General features: G+C 38.9%; 1 protein-coding gene across 3 annotated transcripts in view; it reads left to right on the top strand.

Moving 5' to 3' along the window:
• The first annotated feature begins 787 nt into the window (after nucleotides 1–787).
• The window catches only part of med23 (mediator complex subunit 23), a 46,709-nt gene continuing 29,246 nt past the window's right edge, over nucleotides 788–18,250 (top strand). For 2 of the 3 annotated variants that reach the window (XM_061901201.1, XM_061901200.1), the window contains exons 1-10: nucleotides 788–964; nucleotides 2,079–2,110; nucleotides 2,191–2,278; nucleotides 2,342–2,466; nucleotides 2,575–2,686; nucleotides 6,274–6,372; nucleotides 7,984–8,085; nucleotides 8,151–8,220; nucleotides 14,293–14,405; nucleotides 14,475–14,570. In XM_061901201.1, coding sequence (XP_061757185.1) covers nucleotides 914–964; nucleotides 2,079–2,110; nucleotides 2,191–2,278; nucleotides 2,342–2,466; nucleotides 2,575–2,686; nucleotides 6,274–6,372; nucleotides 7,984–8,085; nucleotides 8,151–8,220; nucleotides 14,293–14,405; nucleotides 14,475–14,570 — 888 coding nt within the window. In that variant the 5' untranslated portion in view covers nucleotides 788–913. Of the gene's footprint in view, nucleotides 987–2,078; nucleotides 2,111–2,190; nucleotides 2,279–2,341; nucleotides 2,467–2,574; nucleotides 2,687–6,273; nucleotides 6,373–7,983; nucleotides 8,086–8,150; nucleotides 8,221–14,292; nucleotides 14,406–14,474; nucleotides 14,571–18,250 lie in introns of all 3 variants that reach the window. The other variant, XM_061901202.1, reaches the window with a different exon arrangement.

The raw sequence follows: 18,250 nt of genomic DNA, 5'->3' as shown, positions 1-18,250 counted from the left end.
TTTTTTGTTTAAATATAAATATAATTAACCTGTTTTGAGGCATTATTTATGTATATATTATATACAAGAGGTTATTTTGAATATCGCTACCTCTGTACTTTTTCTAATACTGTGAATGTTACTTAATATAAGTGTGACTTATTTTGTTATACTGTCAACAGAGGAGAAAAAATGCATTATTTAAATGAATATATTATTTATAAAGCAAGTTAAAATATCATTGGCAAATTTTCACCTAGTCCCGGCCTTGGCGTGCTGCCCGCTTTGGCACGCATATATGTGTCCTCTTTTTGGGATTTCAGAATATGGTCAACGTAGTTTTTGAAATAAGGTGCACCAGCAAATACAACAACTTTTAATGCAGATGCAGACATGCAAATACTTCGTTTACCCCTTTTTCTACCCATGTTGTGGTGACACCTGTTTGATAATATTTTCTCTAAATAAAACACACCGATTTGGCAAATTAAAGGAAACGTTGAAATAAATAGTTATTTAAACGTTTGTTGATTGAATAAATAATAATAACATAATGTAGTTAAGTCCCAACAACTGTTGCTGAAAAAAGTCAAGACAATGCAAAAAAAGAGTTGTCTTTACTGTTAAAACAACCCTGAATTTTGGTGACCATTTTATGAGAGATTTAAATGTTCAAAAAATAAAAGATGACGCTAATAATGTTCCAAAAATAAACATAAACGGACAAGCGGTAGAAATGGATGAATGGGTGTTTATTTTAGAGATGGTCAGAACCATGTATAGAGTTTTGTTGGTTGTGACACCGGACTGTTTATGCGGTTGCACTTGACTCGTAGGCTTTTTTGTTAGCATTCAAGCTAACAGCAAGGCAAAATAAACCTACAGGACTAATGTGACGATTCGGCCCAAAACAAGCTCTTTGTTTGCAGCAAACATGGTGCTTACGATGGAAACGCAGCTGCAGAGCATCTTTGAGGACGTTGTGGTATTTTTAAACACACGATTTGGCATGTTTTGCATCTTTATCAACTGTGATGTCTAATGTGGTTGTGCTCAGTCTTTACATGGATGCTGGGAGTGATAAATAATGGATTCCTAGTGAATGCCTTGCTAAATATCTCATAGCTATTATAATTTTAAACAGTACTTATCGCATAAACTACTCATGATTACAACCAATCTAATAAAATTCAATACAGGGTCAAATATATTTTGGTCAGATGTGCATTACTTACGGTATTAAACCATAGTTGAATTATCGTGAATGTAGTACTTGGAAGTGTGTCAAATATTTTGGTTAGCTGCATGTGTGAGACGACACATTAGAAATAGCTTTTAGTGTAAAAATATTCAACCAATAGACATACACTATTGTTAAATTACCATAATACCTCTAAACCAGTGGTTTTTAACCTTGTTGGAGGTACCGAACCCCACCAGTTTCATATGCGCATTCACCGAACTCTTTAGTGAAAAAAAAAATATATTTTTTTCAAATTCAAGACAAAGTTATGTTTTTGGTAACACTTTAGTTGGAGGAAAATATTCTATGTAACAAAGACTTAATTTAGCGTTATTTGGACACTAGGGGAACATATTCTAAGTAATGAAGACTTATTTCAGAGTTATTTGGTTAGGGTCAGGGTTTTAGGGTTATATAATAAGGCCATGCCGAATAAGGCATTAATAAGAACTTAATGACTAGTTAAGAGCCAATATGTTACTAATTTGCATGTTAATAAGCAACTAATTAATGGTGAATATGATGCCCATACTAAAGTGTTACCATGTGTTTTTTTTACTGGTGCACAAAATGAACCGTGCATGAACATCACCTTGTTCAAACAATAAAACTAACACAGTGCATAAACTCACAAATTACACACCTGCAAATCAGTCTGACTTCTGCTGTTGCCGTATCCGTAATACGCCGATAGGGAGAAGTTTGTATTTACACGATGAGTCGGGTCTGTTTTGACCTCCGCCGAACCCGTGAGGCCGACTCACCGAACCCCTAAGGTTCGATCGAACCCAGGTTAAGAACCACTGCTCTAAACCCATATATCTTTGTTAATACTGTGTCCCTCCCATTATCTTAGAAAACTGAGATGGTTGAAGAGGCGTTCGCTGGGTAATGTCACTCACACACACTCACTAACATGTCACCAAGTTATTATTTTGAGTGTGTTACATGTTTGTTGTGATTTTCAGAATGTGTATGGACTCTCCTGAGGACGAGAGGACAAAGTTGATCAGTTGTCTCGGAGCCTTCCAGCAATACTGGGGAACTTTGCCTCAGGTTTGTAGTCCACATATTTAAATGAAAGACATGTAACCAGAATGACCTGTGGTCTACCTGCAGGAGTCTCACGAACAGTGCGTGCAGTGGATTGTACGGTTCATACACAGCCAGCATAGTCCGAAAAGAATCTCCTTCCTATACGACTGTTTGGTGATGGCTGTGGAGACAAGTCTCTTACCACCCAGGTACATCAAATACAAGCAGATATATATTCCCCTACAAAAGATTATAATATAAATTTTTCTTTGACACAGTCAGATTGGTGTACATTAAACAATACAATTACGTTTCAGGATGGTTTGTGTTGCCCTGATCAGTTCCGACAACTTGGAGTGGGAGCGGACTCAGCTCTGGGCGTTGACATTCAAGCTCATCCGCAAAATCATTGGAGGCGTGGACTACAAGGTCTCTCATCACATGTCTAACAGACTCCATATAGCTTAGTTGTCCTACAGCATGTTATGTAAAGCTCACAGCCGACGCCTTAAGAGTTGTGTTAGTCAGTGGGTCGAGAGACTCGTCTTTTAGCCTACTGGCAAATGTGCTTCACTCTCAAATCGGTGAGGAGGTGTTTCCAGTTGGGCGGACCACCCAGGAAAAGCATACACATTTCTATTTCCTTTTGTCTTTACAGATAGACAGACCGATAGACTGTTATTGTTTTTCTGATTGTAACATTTGGCATGTACAAAAATATTCAAAAGGTGTCACAGTAAAGCAGAGGAGAACTTGGACACATTTTTGTCCTGGACTTTTTGGTCCAGACCGGCCTACTACAATCTGCGTGCATATATTGTGCCGCCTCACCCTATTTATTGATGGACGTTTATATGCACACAAACCCGTAATAAGACCTCTGTACTGAATAATATTCCCTTATATTCTGGAGCCTTGAATAAACGAATGATAACTCCACTGACATGCTCTTAAAAAGGGCATATCTTTGTATTGCCAGGCTGGCGGGTACTATAGGTGTTGGGGTCACTGGTGATATCATCTCCACAGTAGATGTTGTACTGGGCCTGCCGCCTATCAAAAATCTAGACATCAAAAATATAGCAAAGGTGTGGAATAGGTTTGAACCACATTACATTTTAAAAAATGTGTCTGTATACAGTCAAAACTTGTGCAAGTTGGCTGAAGTATTGAAAACACTAACATAATGATCTAAAAAAATGAACAAATCCGAATTGTATTTTTGAGCAGACTGTACAGTGCAACATAATGCATAACCAATACATTGCAAATGTTTTATTGTAACATTAGTTTAGTGTTTTCTTCATTTTTACTCTTAAATAAAATTTCCTTCATTTAAAGGTAAAGGTAGAAATTACCAAAAGACAACACATTGCAACATGTGACTTGCAAGCTTGTAGATCTACAATGTGCCTTAAAGTGATAAAATCATAAAACAAGGGCCTAATGAAAGCAAATAATATAGTATTGTTATTGTTTTCCAATACTTAGCAGCAATCATACATTCAAATATCTAAAAATCCAGACTTAAAATAGATAAAATAATTAAAAAACAAATTAATACTCTCACGCAGTCATTCTTAAATTCATTTCATGTGTTTGATATACATACATTTTTAATTTTGTAATACTTTCTAGTTTTTCTTTACTTTGTTTGAAAAATACACTTTTAAAACAAATACATATATTTAAGTAAGGGGCGTTTCTAGTATTTTGGCACTCTGTAATGAGTTATGCTATTTATATTTTTCACATAAGTGATCATTTTACAGTTGTCCCTCGCAGCATCAAAAGTCTGCTGCTTCACTCAATCGTAGAAATTTGAAATATGCTTTAAAAAATTAAGCATATGTCACACATTTTTGGCCTAAATTAAGCATTTTTTTATCATGAATATGAGTAGATGAAGTGTAAATATCAAGACTACAGTACTATTGGTCACTAGCCCAAACCAATCAGAGTGCACTGTTGAGTATCATGGCCACTGATTGGCTGAATCTCATGCAGCGTTACTGTATTGGATTGAAAGAGTGTAAAGGTGATTTCATGGGTGTTATTTCATATCTAGAGGGCTATCGTAATGTCAAAAATTATTTAATACCGTAAGAGGCGTTAAGTGAAAACTAAAACCATATACGTATAATATATATACACGAAAATATAAGCGTAACAATTCCTACTTGGCAGAAATTAATTTACCACGGTTTTGGCGGAAACCCATTAAAAGCGTTAAAAAAGGGTTTCCCAGTACAGTAATTGGAATATAAATAGAAATAAATTGCAGTAAATAAACAATTTATCTTAATAATTTTCATTATTGAATAACATATGCTGTTTTAATAATTATATAATAATTATGAAAATTATAATAAATCTGACCAAAATAAAACTGGAGAAAAATCATAAACATCTGTGTAATTGTGATGTATTTTAATTGTTGGCTCTGTTGGAATTTTTTCAGATTTAGTTTACTATTTCTTATAGAGCTGCATGTTTATGACCAAAATAATAATCGTGATTATTTTATCAATATTGAAATCACTACATATTTGAGGTAAACAGTGTTGGGGTGATGTGTGAACGCAGCACCATCATGTAATTTGCAATGTCTAATAAAAAGGCTATAGAAAAACATCATGTATATATTTAAATACAAATATTTGTGTTTTTGTTCATTAATAGTATCAATATGTCAGCTTTTTGTCGTTACATGTTGCCTTAGCTATATTTTCCATTTTTGATATGCAGAGAAGTATTTTATTTTTATTTTTTTAAAGTTATGTTCATTTTGTGTACATTTACAAGGTGAAATGTATGTACATTAACATGTACATGCTGTATCTGGACAAACACTTTAAAAGTTTCAGCAGAAATATGTTGCATAGGAATTAACTATACAACATTGTACATGAACAACATGCTGTGTCACGTAAATGGTTTTAAAGTAATGACTTTGTGACATGAGAAAGTAATGTAAAAAAAACATGCTGTTTCCTTTTTGCTATCAATATGAAAATAAAAGCAGATTGGCTAATGAAGATAGGTAATAAACAAGCTTTGTTATTTTCCAACAACACCATGTGGTCCAGCGCAACAGTTTGGCCCTCAAAAAATAAGCAAGAGTGATATCTCTCACATCTAATACACAATCTTCGCGCCTTACCGACAATTCAGCATGTTGACATTTTATAGCCTGCGTTCAATTCAATGAGATGACAACACATTTGAGCCAGCAATGATGTTATTTGAACATTGACAAAGTTAGTATTTAAATAAAAAACGAGTGACTTTCCCAGAAATTAAGCAAGACGTTATAAACAAGCTGTGGCAATGTTGCCGACATATCGCCTGTGGCATGTTTCCACATTTTATAACACTCAGTCACAGCAGCTGAGTGAAGGGGCGACCAGTGACACTGCTTTGTGTTGCTATTTCAAAACGAAAGCAACAACAAATATTTTTTTTCCTCCTTGGCATGCTTTTTTGGTGGGACAAATGCGTCTGTTTATTGTCCACACCTGTTGGCAACTAATTACAACAGTGTGGTCTTAAATGCACTCCGAGACTCAATGGGAGTGAAGCGAGTGAAATGTATTGAAACAAAGCGATTGGCTGGAGCAAACCCGGAAAATGTTAATTTTATTAATAATGTTATAATCAGTTCGGCTTGGTGATAGAATTTTGTGCTTATATACAATCAATGGCCTCTGGTGTGGATGCGGGTGCGGGCTTTATGGGGCTGTTATCTGCTGCTGCAGTTGTGAAAGTGGTTGTTGAATATGCAGCAGAGTATGCCTTTTTAAATGTTAATATCACCGAAGATCACCCTCATTAAAAAAATGATTAAAATTTAATTATTTGTGCATCCCTAATTTCTTAGTGTTGTTGTGTATAAAATGATTTACAAAAACAACTGTAGGTTTTTGATTAATGAATGTGACCATAGTTGTTTGATATGTGATGTAACAGTTTCCACACATGATGGGTGCACCTTTGTTTTTGTGTTTGTGTTGCAGGGCGTTCGAGACTTACTGAAAGCTGTGCTGGACAAAATCCAGAGCGTCCCCGTCACCGTCAGCTCGGCTATAGTGGGACAGCTGCTGACAGCCCGAGAGGTGTGTACCGTAAACACAATTAAATATTTGATGCATTTTTCATGTACAAACCCCGTTTCCATATGAGTTGGGAAATGGTGTTAGATGTAAATATAAACGGAATACAATGATTTGCAAATCATTTTCAACCTATATTCAGTTGAATATGCTACAAAGACAACATATTTGATGTTCAAACTGATAAACATTTGTTTTTTTGCAAATAATAATTAACTTTAGAATTTGATGCCAGCAACAGGTGACAAAGAAGTTGGGAAAGGTGGCAATATTTACTGATGAAGTTGAGGAATGCTCATCAAACACTTATTTGGAACATCCGACAGGTGTGCAGGCTAATTGGGAACAGGTGGGTGCCATGATTGGGTATAAAAACAGCTTCCCAATAAATACTCAGTCTTTCACAAGAAAATATGGGGAGAGGTACACCCCTTTGTCCACAACTGCGTGAGCAAATAGTCAAACAGTTTAAGAACAACGTTTTTTCAAAGTGCAATTGCAAGAAATTTGGGGATTTCAACATCTACGGTCCATAATATCATCAAAAGGTTTAGAGAATCTGGAGAAATCACTCCACGTAAGCGGCATGGCCGGAAACCAACATTGAATGACCGTGACCTTAGATTCCTTCGGCACAGTATAAAAAACCGACATCAATCTCTAAAGGATATCATCACATGGGCTCAGGAACACTTCAGAAAATCACTGTCACTAAATACAGTTTGTCCCTACATCTGTAAGTGCAAGTTAAAGCTCTACTATACAGAAACGCTGCCGGTTTTTCTGGGCCCGAGACCATCTAAGATGGACTGATGCAAAGAGGAAAAGTGTTCTGTGGTTTAACGAGTCCACATTTCAAATTGTTTTCGTAAATATTCAACATCGTGTCATCGGGACCAAAGGGGAAGCGAACCATCCAGACTGTTACCGACGCGAAGTTCAAAAGCCAGCATCTGTGATGGTATGGGGGTGCATTAGTGCCAAGGCATGGGTAACTTACACATCTGTGAAGGCACGATTAAAGCTGAAAGGTACATACAGGTTTTGGAACAACATATGCTGCCATCTAAGTGCCGTCTTTTTCCTGGATGGCCCTGCTTATTTCAGCAAGACAATGCCAAACCACATTCAGCACTTGTTACAACAGCGTGGCTTTGTAAAAAAGCCTGCAGTCCAGACCTATCTTCCATCGAAAATATGTGGCGCGTTATGAAGCGTAAAATACGACAGCGGAGACCCCGGACTGTTGAAAGGCTGAAGCTCTACATAAAACAAGAATGGGAAATAATTCCACTTTCAAAGCTTCAACAATTAGTTTCCTCAGTTCCCAAACTTTTATTGAGTGTTGTTAAAAGAAAAGGTGATGTAACACAGTGGTGAACATGCCCTTTCCCATCTACTATGGCACTTGTTGCAGCCATGAAATTCTAAGTTAATTATCATTTTCAAAAAAAAAATAAGTTTATGAGTTTGAACATCAAATATCTTGTCTTTGTAGTGCATTCAACGGAACATGGGTTGAAAAGGATTTGCAAATCATTGTTCTTTGTTTATATTTACATCTAATACAATTTCCCAACTCACATGGAAACTGGGTTTGTAAATAATTGATAGGTGGTGGAGTATATCCTCGACAGAAATGCCTGCCTGCTTCCCGCCTACTTTGCTGTCACAGAGATTCGAAAACTGTATCCAGAAGGACAACTGTCACACTGGGTGAAAACATTTGGTGTCTTTTTTTGAAGTTGTATTTTTCCTAACTCAGACCCTTGTGTTTGTAGCTTCTCGGGAGCTTGATATCAGACTTTGTGGACAGTTTCCGACCTACTGCCAGAATCAACTCCATCTGTGGTAATAAAATGAGGACTCTTGTGTACTTTAGCCACTTTTTAAATTAACACTGTAACTCTTGATGTCATAAATCACATACAGCAACATATTAGTTGTCATATATTACATTCAAGAATGTAATATATGTCATATATCATATACAACAACGTAATAAATATCATATCACATACAACGACATAATATATGTCAATTATCACATACAACAACGTGATAAATATGTCATATCGCATACAATAACATAATAGTGGGAAAGAAGTGGGAAAAATTATTGTATATACATGTGTGTATGTATATATATATATATCTCATGCTATATACATATATATCACATATACATGTGTTTATATATATATTAGGGGTGTAACGGTACACAAAAATTTTGGTTCGGTACGTACGTCAGTTTAGAGGTCACGGTTCGGTTCATTTTCGGTACAGTAAGAAAACAACAAAATATAAATTTTTTGTTTTTTTACCAAATTTGTAAACAATGGCTTTATCCTTTTAACATTGGGAACACTATAATAATTCTACCCACGTTAATCCACATTAAACTGCCTCAAGTTGTTGCTTTGATTAAATAAAATGACAAAACCTTTCTTCTACATATAAAAAGTGCAACATTAAACAGTTCAAGTCAACCCATTATATGCTTAATTTATTACAGCATTTGGGAAGCCTGTAGTTGACTTTTATTATACACACACACACATGCACACACACACACACGCACGCACGCACGCACACACACACACACTTCCAAGCACACGCACACTTCCACGCACACACACAGCAAAATGAGCTAACGTAACGCTAAAAGCTAATTAGTCTTCACCTCAACTATGAGCGAGCTGAGCTGCAGTTTAAGTTTCTAGAAGGTCAACGGGCTCATAGTGATGTTTGTAATAGTTGTGACTGGGAAGTGTTTTTTATCATTTGGGGAGTGTACGATGTCAGCTGCTCACCTGCTAAACACATATCTGCTCATCTCGACGCCGGAGCTCTGACAACATGCACTCTGAATACGCACTTCTGATTGGCTGTTACATCTCTCTGAATACGCACTGCTGATTGGGTTTGTATGTAACCAATCAGATGGTTGTGTGGGTGGGACAATGCTGGGTGCTCACTGTTCAGAGGCAGCTGAAGAGCAGCTTGTAAAGACTTAAGTTTACAAACTCGTTCGATACACCCTCGTACCGAACCGAAACCCCCGTACCGAAACGGTTCAATACACGTACCGTTACACCCCTAATATATATATATATATATATATATATATACATATATCATACCATATACATATATATATCACATACTATATATAAATATGTGGATATTTATATACACACACACATATAGTATGTGATATATATATATATATATATATATATATATATATATATATATATATATATATATATATATATACATATATCATACCATATACATATATATATCACATACTATATATAAATATGTGGATATTTATATACACACACACATATAGTATGTGATATATATATATATATATATATATATATATATATATATATATATATATATATATATACACATACTATATGTATATGTGTATGTACAATGAATAAATTAAGTATTTGAACGCCCTGCTATTTTGCAAGTTCTCCCACTTCGAAATCATGGAGGGGTCTGAAATTTTCACGGTAGGTGCATGTCCACTGTATGAGAGATAATCTAATAAGAAAAATCCAGAAATCACAATCTATGATTTTTTTAACAATTTATTTGTTTGATAAAGCTGAAAATAAGTATTTGAACACCAACATTAATATTTGGTAGAGTAGCCTTTGTTTGCAATTACAGAGGTCAAACATTTCCTATAGTTCTTCACCAGGTTTGCGCAGACTGCAGGAGGGATTTTCGCCCACTCCTCCACACAGATCTTCCCTAGATCAGTCAGGTTTCTGGGCTGTCGCTGATTAACACAGACTGTCAGTTCCTTTCAAAGATTTTCAATCGGATTTAGGTCTGGAGACTGGCTAGGCCACTCCAGGACCTTGATATGGTTCTTACGAAGCCACTTCTTGGTTTTCCTGGCTGTGTGCTGCGGGTCATTGTCATGTTGGAAGATCCAGCCACAACTCATCTTCAGTGATCTGACTGAGGGAAGGAGCTTTTTGCCAAAAATCTCACAATACATGGCTGCAGTCATCCTCTCCTTAATACAGTACAGTCGTCCTGTCCCATGAGCAGAAAAACACCCCCAAAGCATGATGCTACCACCCCAATGCTTCACAGTAGGGATGGTGTTCTTTGGATGGTATACATCATTCTTCTTCCTCCAAACACGCTTAGTGAAATTATGACCAAAAAGGTAAATTTTGGTCTCATCTGTCCACAAAACCTCCTCCCATGACTCCTCTGGATCATCCAAATGGTCATTGGCAAACTTAAGACAGGCCTTAACATGTGCTGGTTTAAGCAGGGGAACCTTCCGTGCCATGCATGATTTCAAACCATGACATCTTAGTGTATTACCAACAGTGACCATGGAAACCGTGGTGCCAGCTCTTTTCAGGTCATTAACCAAGTCCTGCCGTGTAGTCCTGGGCTGATTCCTCACCTTTCTTAGCATCATTGAGATCCCACGAGGTGATATCTTGCATGGGGCTCCACTTCGATTGAGATTGGCCATTATGTTTAGCTTCTTCCATTTTCTAATGATTGCTCCAACAGTGGTCCTTTTTTCGCCAAGGTGCTTGGCAATTTCTCCAGAGCCCTTTCCATCCTTGTGGAGTTGTACCATTTTGTCTCTGATGTCTTTGGACAGCTCTTTGCTCTTAGCCATGCTGAATGTTTGGGTCTTACTGATTGTATGGGGTGGACAGGTGTCTTTATGCAGCTAACAAACTCACTAACAGGTCTTTGAGGGTCAGAATTCTAGCTGATAGACAGGTGTTCAAATACTTATTTTCAGCTGTATCACACGAATAATTTGTGAAAAAATCATAGATTGTGATTTCTGGATTTTTCTTTTTAGGTTATCTCTCATACAGTGGACATGCACATACCGTGAACATTTCAGACCCCTCCATGATTTCTTAGTGGGAGAACTTGCAAAATAGCAGGGTGTTCAAATACTTATTTCTTGTATATGTATATGTATGTGTGTGTGTATATATATATATATATATATTTATGTGTGTGTGTGTGTGTGTGTGTGTGTGTGTGTGTGTGTGTGTGTGTATGTGTGTGTGTGTGTGGGTGTGTGTATATATATGCATATATGTATATACAGTGGGGCAAAAAGTATTTAGTCAGGCACCAATTGTGCAAGTTATCCCACTTAAAATGATGACAGAGGTCTGTAATTTTCATCATAGGTACACTTCAACCGTCTTTCGGGTGCATTTTGGCAAACTCCAAACATACTGGCATGTGGTTTTTACTGAGGAATGGCAGTACTTTGGCACGTGATGCAGCCATGAAATTCTAAGTTAATTATCATTTGCAAAAAAAAAATCAAGTTAATGAGTTAGAACATTAAATATCTTGTCTTACTAGTGCATTCAATTGAATATGGGTTGAAAAGGATTTGCAAATCATTGTATTCCATTTATATTTACATCTCACACAATTTCCCAACTGATATGGAAACAGGGTTTGTATATTAAAAAACAACTTTTTCAAATTGTCATTATGGGTTATTTTGTGTAGAATTTTGAGGACAAAAATGAACATATTCTATTCTGGAATAAGGCTGTATAAGTGAAGCGCTGTGAATACTTTTTAGATGCACTGTTATGCTAAAAACAAGACATTAAACATATATGAACCATAAAACCACACTTCTAACATGTCTTTAAGTTTATCATAAACCATTTACATAATTATTAGCTATAGTTCAAATGACACCACATCATACGAGTGACAGTGTGTGACCTCCTGTTTACCAAGTTACATTATCTTTGTGTGTTTAAGTTGTTAAAGTATCCATCCATCTTCTTCCGCTTATCCGAGGTCGGGTCGCAGGGGCAACAGCCTAAGCAGGGAAACCCAGACTTCCCTTTCCCCAGCCACTTCGTCTAGCTCTTCCCGGGGGATCCCGAGGTGTTCCCAGGCCAGCCGGGAGACATAGTCTTCCCAACGTGTCCTGGGTCTTCCCCGTGGCCTCCTACCGGTTGGACGTGCCCTAAACACCTCCCTAAGGAGGCGTTCGGGTGGCATCCTGACCAGATGCCCGAACCACCTCATCTGGCTCCTCTCGATGTGGAGGAGCAGCGGCTTTACTTTGAGTTCCTCCCGGATGGCAGAGCTTCTCACCCTATCTCTAAGGGAGAGCCCCGCCACACGGCGGAGGAAACTCATTTCGGCCGCTTGTACCCGTGATCTTATCCTTTTGGTCATGACCCAAAGCTCATGACCATAGGTGAGGATGGGAACGTAGATCAACCGGTAAATTGAGAGCATTGCCTTCCGGCTCAGCTCATTCTTCACCACAACGGATCGGTACAACGTCCGCATTACTGAAGACGCCGCACCAAGGGGTTTTAGGATTGCCGCCCCGACAGGCACCAACTACCTTGCGGCCACAGCTCCGATCAGCCGCCTCGACAATAGAGGTGCGGAACATGGTCCACTCGGACTCAATGTCCAGCACCTCCCTCGTGACATGTTCGAAGTTCTTCCGGAGATGGGAATTGAAACTTTCTCTGACAGGAGACTCTGCCAGACGTTCCCAGCAGACCCTCACAATACGTTTGGGCCTGCCAGGTCGGTCCGGCATCCTCCCCCACCATCGCAGCCAACTCACCACCAGGTGGTGATCGGTAGAAATTTCCGCCCCTCTCTTCACCCGAGTGTCCAAAACATAAGGCCGCAAATCCGATGACACAACTACAAAGTCGATCATGGAACTGCGGCCAAGGGTGTCCTGGTGCCAAGTGCACATATGGACACCCTTATGTTTGAACATGGTGTTTGTTATGGACAATCCGTGACGAGCACAAAAGTCCAATAACAAAACACCACTCGGGTTCAGATCCGGGTGGCCATTCTTCCCAATCACGCCTCTCCAGGTTTCACTGTCGTTGCCAACATGAGCGTTGAAGTCCCCCAGTAGGACAAGGGAATCACCCGGGGGAGCACTTTCCAGTACTCCCTCGAGTGTACCCAAAAAGGGTGGGTACTCTTAACTGCTGTTTGGTGCGTTAGCACAAACAACAGTCAGGACCCGTCCCCCCACCCGAAGACGGAGGGAGGCTACCCTTTCGTCCACTGGGTTGAACTCCAAAGTGCAGGCTTTAAGCCGGGGGGCAACCAGAATTTCCACCCCAGCCCGTCGCCTCTCACTGTCGGCAACGCCAGAGTGGAAGAGGGTCCAGTCCCTCTCGAAAGAAGTGGTTCCAGAGCCCTTGCTGTGCGTCGAAGTGAGTCCGACTATATCCAGCCGGAACTTCTCCACTTCGCGCACTAGCTCAGGCTCTTTCCCCCCCAGTGAGGTGACGTTCCACGTCCCAAGAGCTAGCTTCTGTAGCCGAGGATCGGACCGCCAAGTGCCCTGCCTTCGGCTGCCGCCCAGCTCACATTGCACCCGACCTCTATGGCCCCTGCTATGGGTGGTGAGCCCATTGGAGGGGTGACCCACGTTGCCTCTTCGGGCTGTGCCCGGCCGGGCCCCATGGGAACAGGCCTGGCCACCAGGCGCTCGCCATCGTGCCCCACCTCCGGGCCTGGCTCCAGAGGGGGGCCCCGGTGACCCGCGTCCGGGCGAGGGAAATCTGGGTCCATGTTTTCTCTTCTTCATAGAGGTCTTCGAGTTGTTAAAGTATATTGCAGCATATTCTTACATATGTCAAAACATTAACAAATTAATTATCGAAACAATATAAGAAAGTGCCTCATATTTTTGTCGACGAAGCGTTATTTTGCGAGACATATTTATTGGTTTAAGCCCAGCCCTATCGTGGGGTCAAACGCTTCCACTCAAAAGTGAAGCAAACAAGTCAGCGAAATGATGTATTTTGAATGGCAATGGCTCTATTTAGAATATGTGAAGAAGCCTATTTAGTGGTCCATTGTTGCTGTTAATAGGTCGGTGCAGCTTGTTGCCAGTGGTGAACAACAGCGGCGCCATCTGTAACTCCTGGAAGCTGGACCCCACCACCCTCCGCTTTCCATTAAAAGGCATGCTGCCCTTTGACAAGGTGACACACAGACACAAACATACATGCAGTAAAGAGCAGCACTAAAGTTGTTTTTATGTGCATATACAGGACCTGTTTGAACCGCAGACGGGCTTGTTGCGCTATGTGCTGGAGCAGCCGTACTCAAGAGAGATGGTGTGCAACATGTTAGGACTCAGCAAACAGGTAAGTGTCCTTTGTCACTTTTTGCAGTCAATCAAAGGACCTAGGTCAGGGGTGTCCATAATTTTTGGCTTGGAAGCCACATTGGGCCAAAAAAATGTGGCCGAGGGCCAAAAGCAGAGTGCATGTAAAATAAGTGTGTGCGTGTGTGTGTGTGTTCGTGTGTTTATGTGTGTGTATATGTATATATGTATATGAACATATGAATATATATGAATATGTACAGGTATATGTAAAATAAGTATGTGTGTGTGTGTTCGTGTGTTTATGTGTGTGTATATGTATATATGTATATGAACATATGAATATATATGAATATGTACAGGTATATATGAATATTTGTATATATGTGTATATAAATATGTGTGTATAAATATGTATGTTTAAATACGTGTGTGTGGGTGGAGTACTGGACACACCTCATTCACATCACAACTGATGGTCCCAACCCCATTGATAAAGCAAGAAATTCCACTAATCAACCCTGATAAGGCACACCTGTGAAGTGAAAACCATTTTAGGTGACTACCTCTTGAAGCTCATCGAGAGAATGCCAAGAGTGTGCAAAGCAGTAATCAGAGCAAAGGGTGGCTATTTTGAAGAATATTAAACATGTTTTCAGTTATTTCACCTTTTTTGTTAAGTACATAACTCCACATGTGTTAATTCGTAGTTTTGATGCCGTCAGCTCCGGAATAAAAATCGCACCTGCCAAAAATGCATATTAAAGAAGGAAAAAATTATATATAAGTCGCACTGGAGTATAAGTCGCATTTTTGGAGGATATTTATTTGACAAAACCCAACACCAAGAATAGACATGTGAAAGGCAATTTAAAATAAATAAAGAATAGTGAACAACAGGCTGAATAAGTGTACGTTATATGACGCATAAATGACCAACTGAGAACGTTCCTGATATGTTGACATCACATATCATGGTAAGAGTCATTCAAATAACTATAAGATATAGAAAATGCATGAGTTTACTAAACAATCTGTCTCTCCTAATCGCTAAATCCGATGACATCTTATACGTCTAGTCTCTTACGTGAATGAGCTAAATAATATTATTTGATATTTTACAATAATGTCTTGATAATTTAACTATAAGTCGCACCACCGGCCAAACTATGAACAAAATTGCGACTTTTAGTCCGAAAAATACGGTATATATATATATATATGTATGTATATGTATATATATATATATATATATATATATATATATATATATATATATATATATATATATACATTCAGTGGGGTAAAAAAGTAATTAGTCAGCCACCGATTGTGCAGGTTCTCCCACTTAAAATGATGACATAGGTCTGTAATTTTCATCCTAGGTACACCAACTGTGAGAGACAGAATGGGAAAACAAAATCCAGGAATTCATAATAGGAATTTTAAAGAATTTATTTGTAAATTATGGTGGAAAATAAGTATTTGGTCAACCATTCAAAGCTCTCACTGATGGAAGGAAGTTTTGGCTCAAAATCTCACGATACATGGCCCCATTTATTCTTTCCTTAACACGGATCAATCGTCCTGTCCCCTTTGCAGAAAAACAGCCGCAAAGCATGATGTTTCCACCCCCATGCTTCACTGTAGGTATGGTGCAACTCAGTATTCCTCTTCCTCCAAACATGACGAGTTGAGTTTATACCAAAAAGTTATATTTTGGTTTCATCTGACCACATGACATTCTCCCAATCCTCTGCTGTATCATCCATGTGCTCTCTGGCAAACTTCAGACGGACCTGGACATGCACTGGCTTAAGCAGGGGGACACGTCCGGCACTGCAGGATTTGATTCCCTTTCCGCGTAGTGTGTTACTGATGGTAACCTTTGTTACTTTGGTCCCAGCTCTCTGCAGGTCATTCACCAGGTCCTTCGGTGTGGTTCTGGGATTTTTGCTCACCGTTCTCATGATCATTTTGACCCCACGGGATGAGATCTTGCCTGGAGCCCCAGATAGAGGGAGATTATTAGTGGTCTTGTATGTCTTCCATTTTCTGATAATTGCTCCCACAGTTGATTTTTTCACACCAAGCTGCTTGCCTATTGTAGATTCACTCTTCCCAGTCTGGTCCAGGTTTACAATTATTTTCCTGGTGTCCTTAGACAGCTCTTTGGTCTTGGCCTTAGTAGAGTTGGGAGTCTAACTGTTTGAGGCTGTGGACAGGTGTCTTTTATACAGATAACGAATTCAAACAGGTTCCATTAATACAGGTAACGAGTGGAGGACAGAAGACCTTCTTAAAGAAGAAGTTACAGGTCTGTGAGAGCCAGAGATCTTCCTTGTTTGAAGTGACCAAATACTTATTTTCCACCATAATTTACAAATAAATTCTTAAAAATTCCTATAATGTGAATTCCTGGATTTTTTTTCACATTCTGTCTCTGACAGTTGAAGTGTACCTATGATGAAAATTACTGACCTCTGTCATCATTTTAAGTGGGAGAACTTGCACAATCGGTGGTTGACTAAATACTTTTTTGCCCCACTGTGTGTATATATATATATATAAATATATATATATATATATATATATTAGGGGTGGGCAAATTAATGCATTAATTACGAGTTAACTCATCAATCTATTAACGCCGACAATTATTTTATCGCACATTTGCGTATGTTGTTTACATGCTTTTATTTTGTTAACGCCTTTTCTTAAAAAGATGGCGTCGCCCGGATGGGCTTTAGCGTCGAGGGGCTCTTGGTAAAGATGGAACGTTTGGCAAAAATACCGGACAATTCTGCAAATTTCATGGCTGGCTGACAGCGTGGTCACTCCGGGATCACTTACGACCGCCAGACAATTCTGGATGTGGATAGATCGGGCCGTTTTGGACTGAATGACGCGTGCTTGCTAGACCGGCTAGCTAGCATGGGAATACTTTGCCGGCTACATCCAGCGGCCTGTGAAGCAGCGGAGTATATGTGTTGTCTGTCTATTTATGAATAATGCAGACGAGGAGTGTTGGCTGAGTTCTTAACGTTGGCTATCAGAGCGTGCATATCACAACATACAAGATGCCGTCATGGCGACACAACCTATACCGGGTTACCGCGCATGCTCGTCACTCCTGTTGCATGCTGGGTAGGGTAGTTCATTTTCCCCCTGTCTCATAACATCACAATATAGTACCCTGTATATGCGTTCAGTTTATCAAAGCACCAAGCAAACAATCGGAAAATTCCCATCATATCAATTCCTAGATATGGTCATAATTATTTTAAGTGCACTACGCAGAATAAACACAACATTATTAATATTGCTACTACGGATAATTTGATCAAAAATTCCCTAAAACAGCCCACTACCTATAATATAGGTTTTTTAAACATAAGATCCCTGATAAAAAAAAATGTTTCTGCTGTTACCTCAGAAATTGCCTGTTCAGATGTTATGATTGTGGCTCAGAGATTTGTATGTAGATTATATTTATTTTCCATAACAAACAGGATAACTTAAATACCCTGGGAGTGGCAATAAGCTTAAATGTTTGTATTTACATTTTTTGAGTTGATTTTCATAAAATATGCTATTTAACTGCTAATGTTTAACAAGGACTGATTTAAATTGTGTTTGCACAACAAATGTTTTGGCGCTTTTGTTCATGTGGGAGAATATTCCAATAAAGGTGCACTACACTCTCCTTTTGAATTCATT

The sequence above is a fragment of the Nerophis ophidion genome, linkage group LG05 (assembly GCF_033978795.1).
Source record: "Nerophis ophidion isolate RoL-2023_Sa linkage group LG05, RoL_Noph_v1.0, whole genome shotgun sequence".
Taxonomy (NCBI): domain Eukaryota; kingdom Metazoa; phylum Chordata; class Actinopteri; order Syngnathiformes; family Syngnathidae; genus Nerophis; species Nerophis ophidion.
The sequence above is the reverse complement of the archived record's forward strand: the minus strand, read 5'-3'. Positions and strand labels throughout refer to the sequence as shown.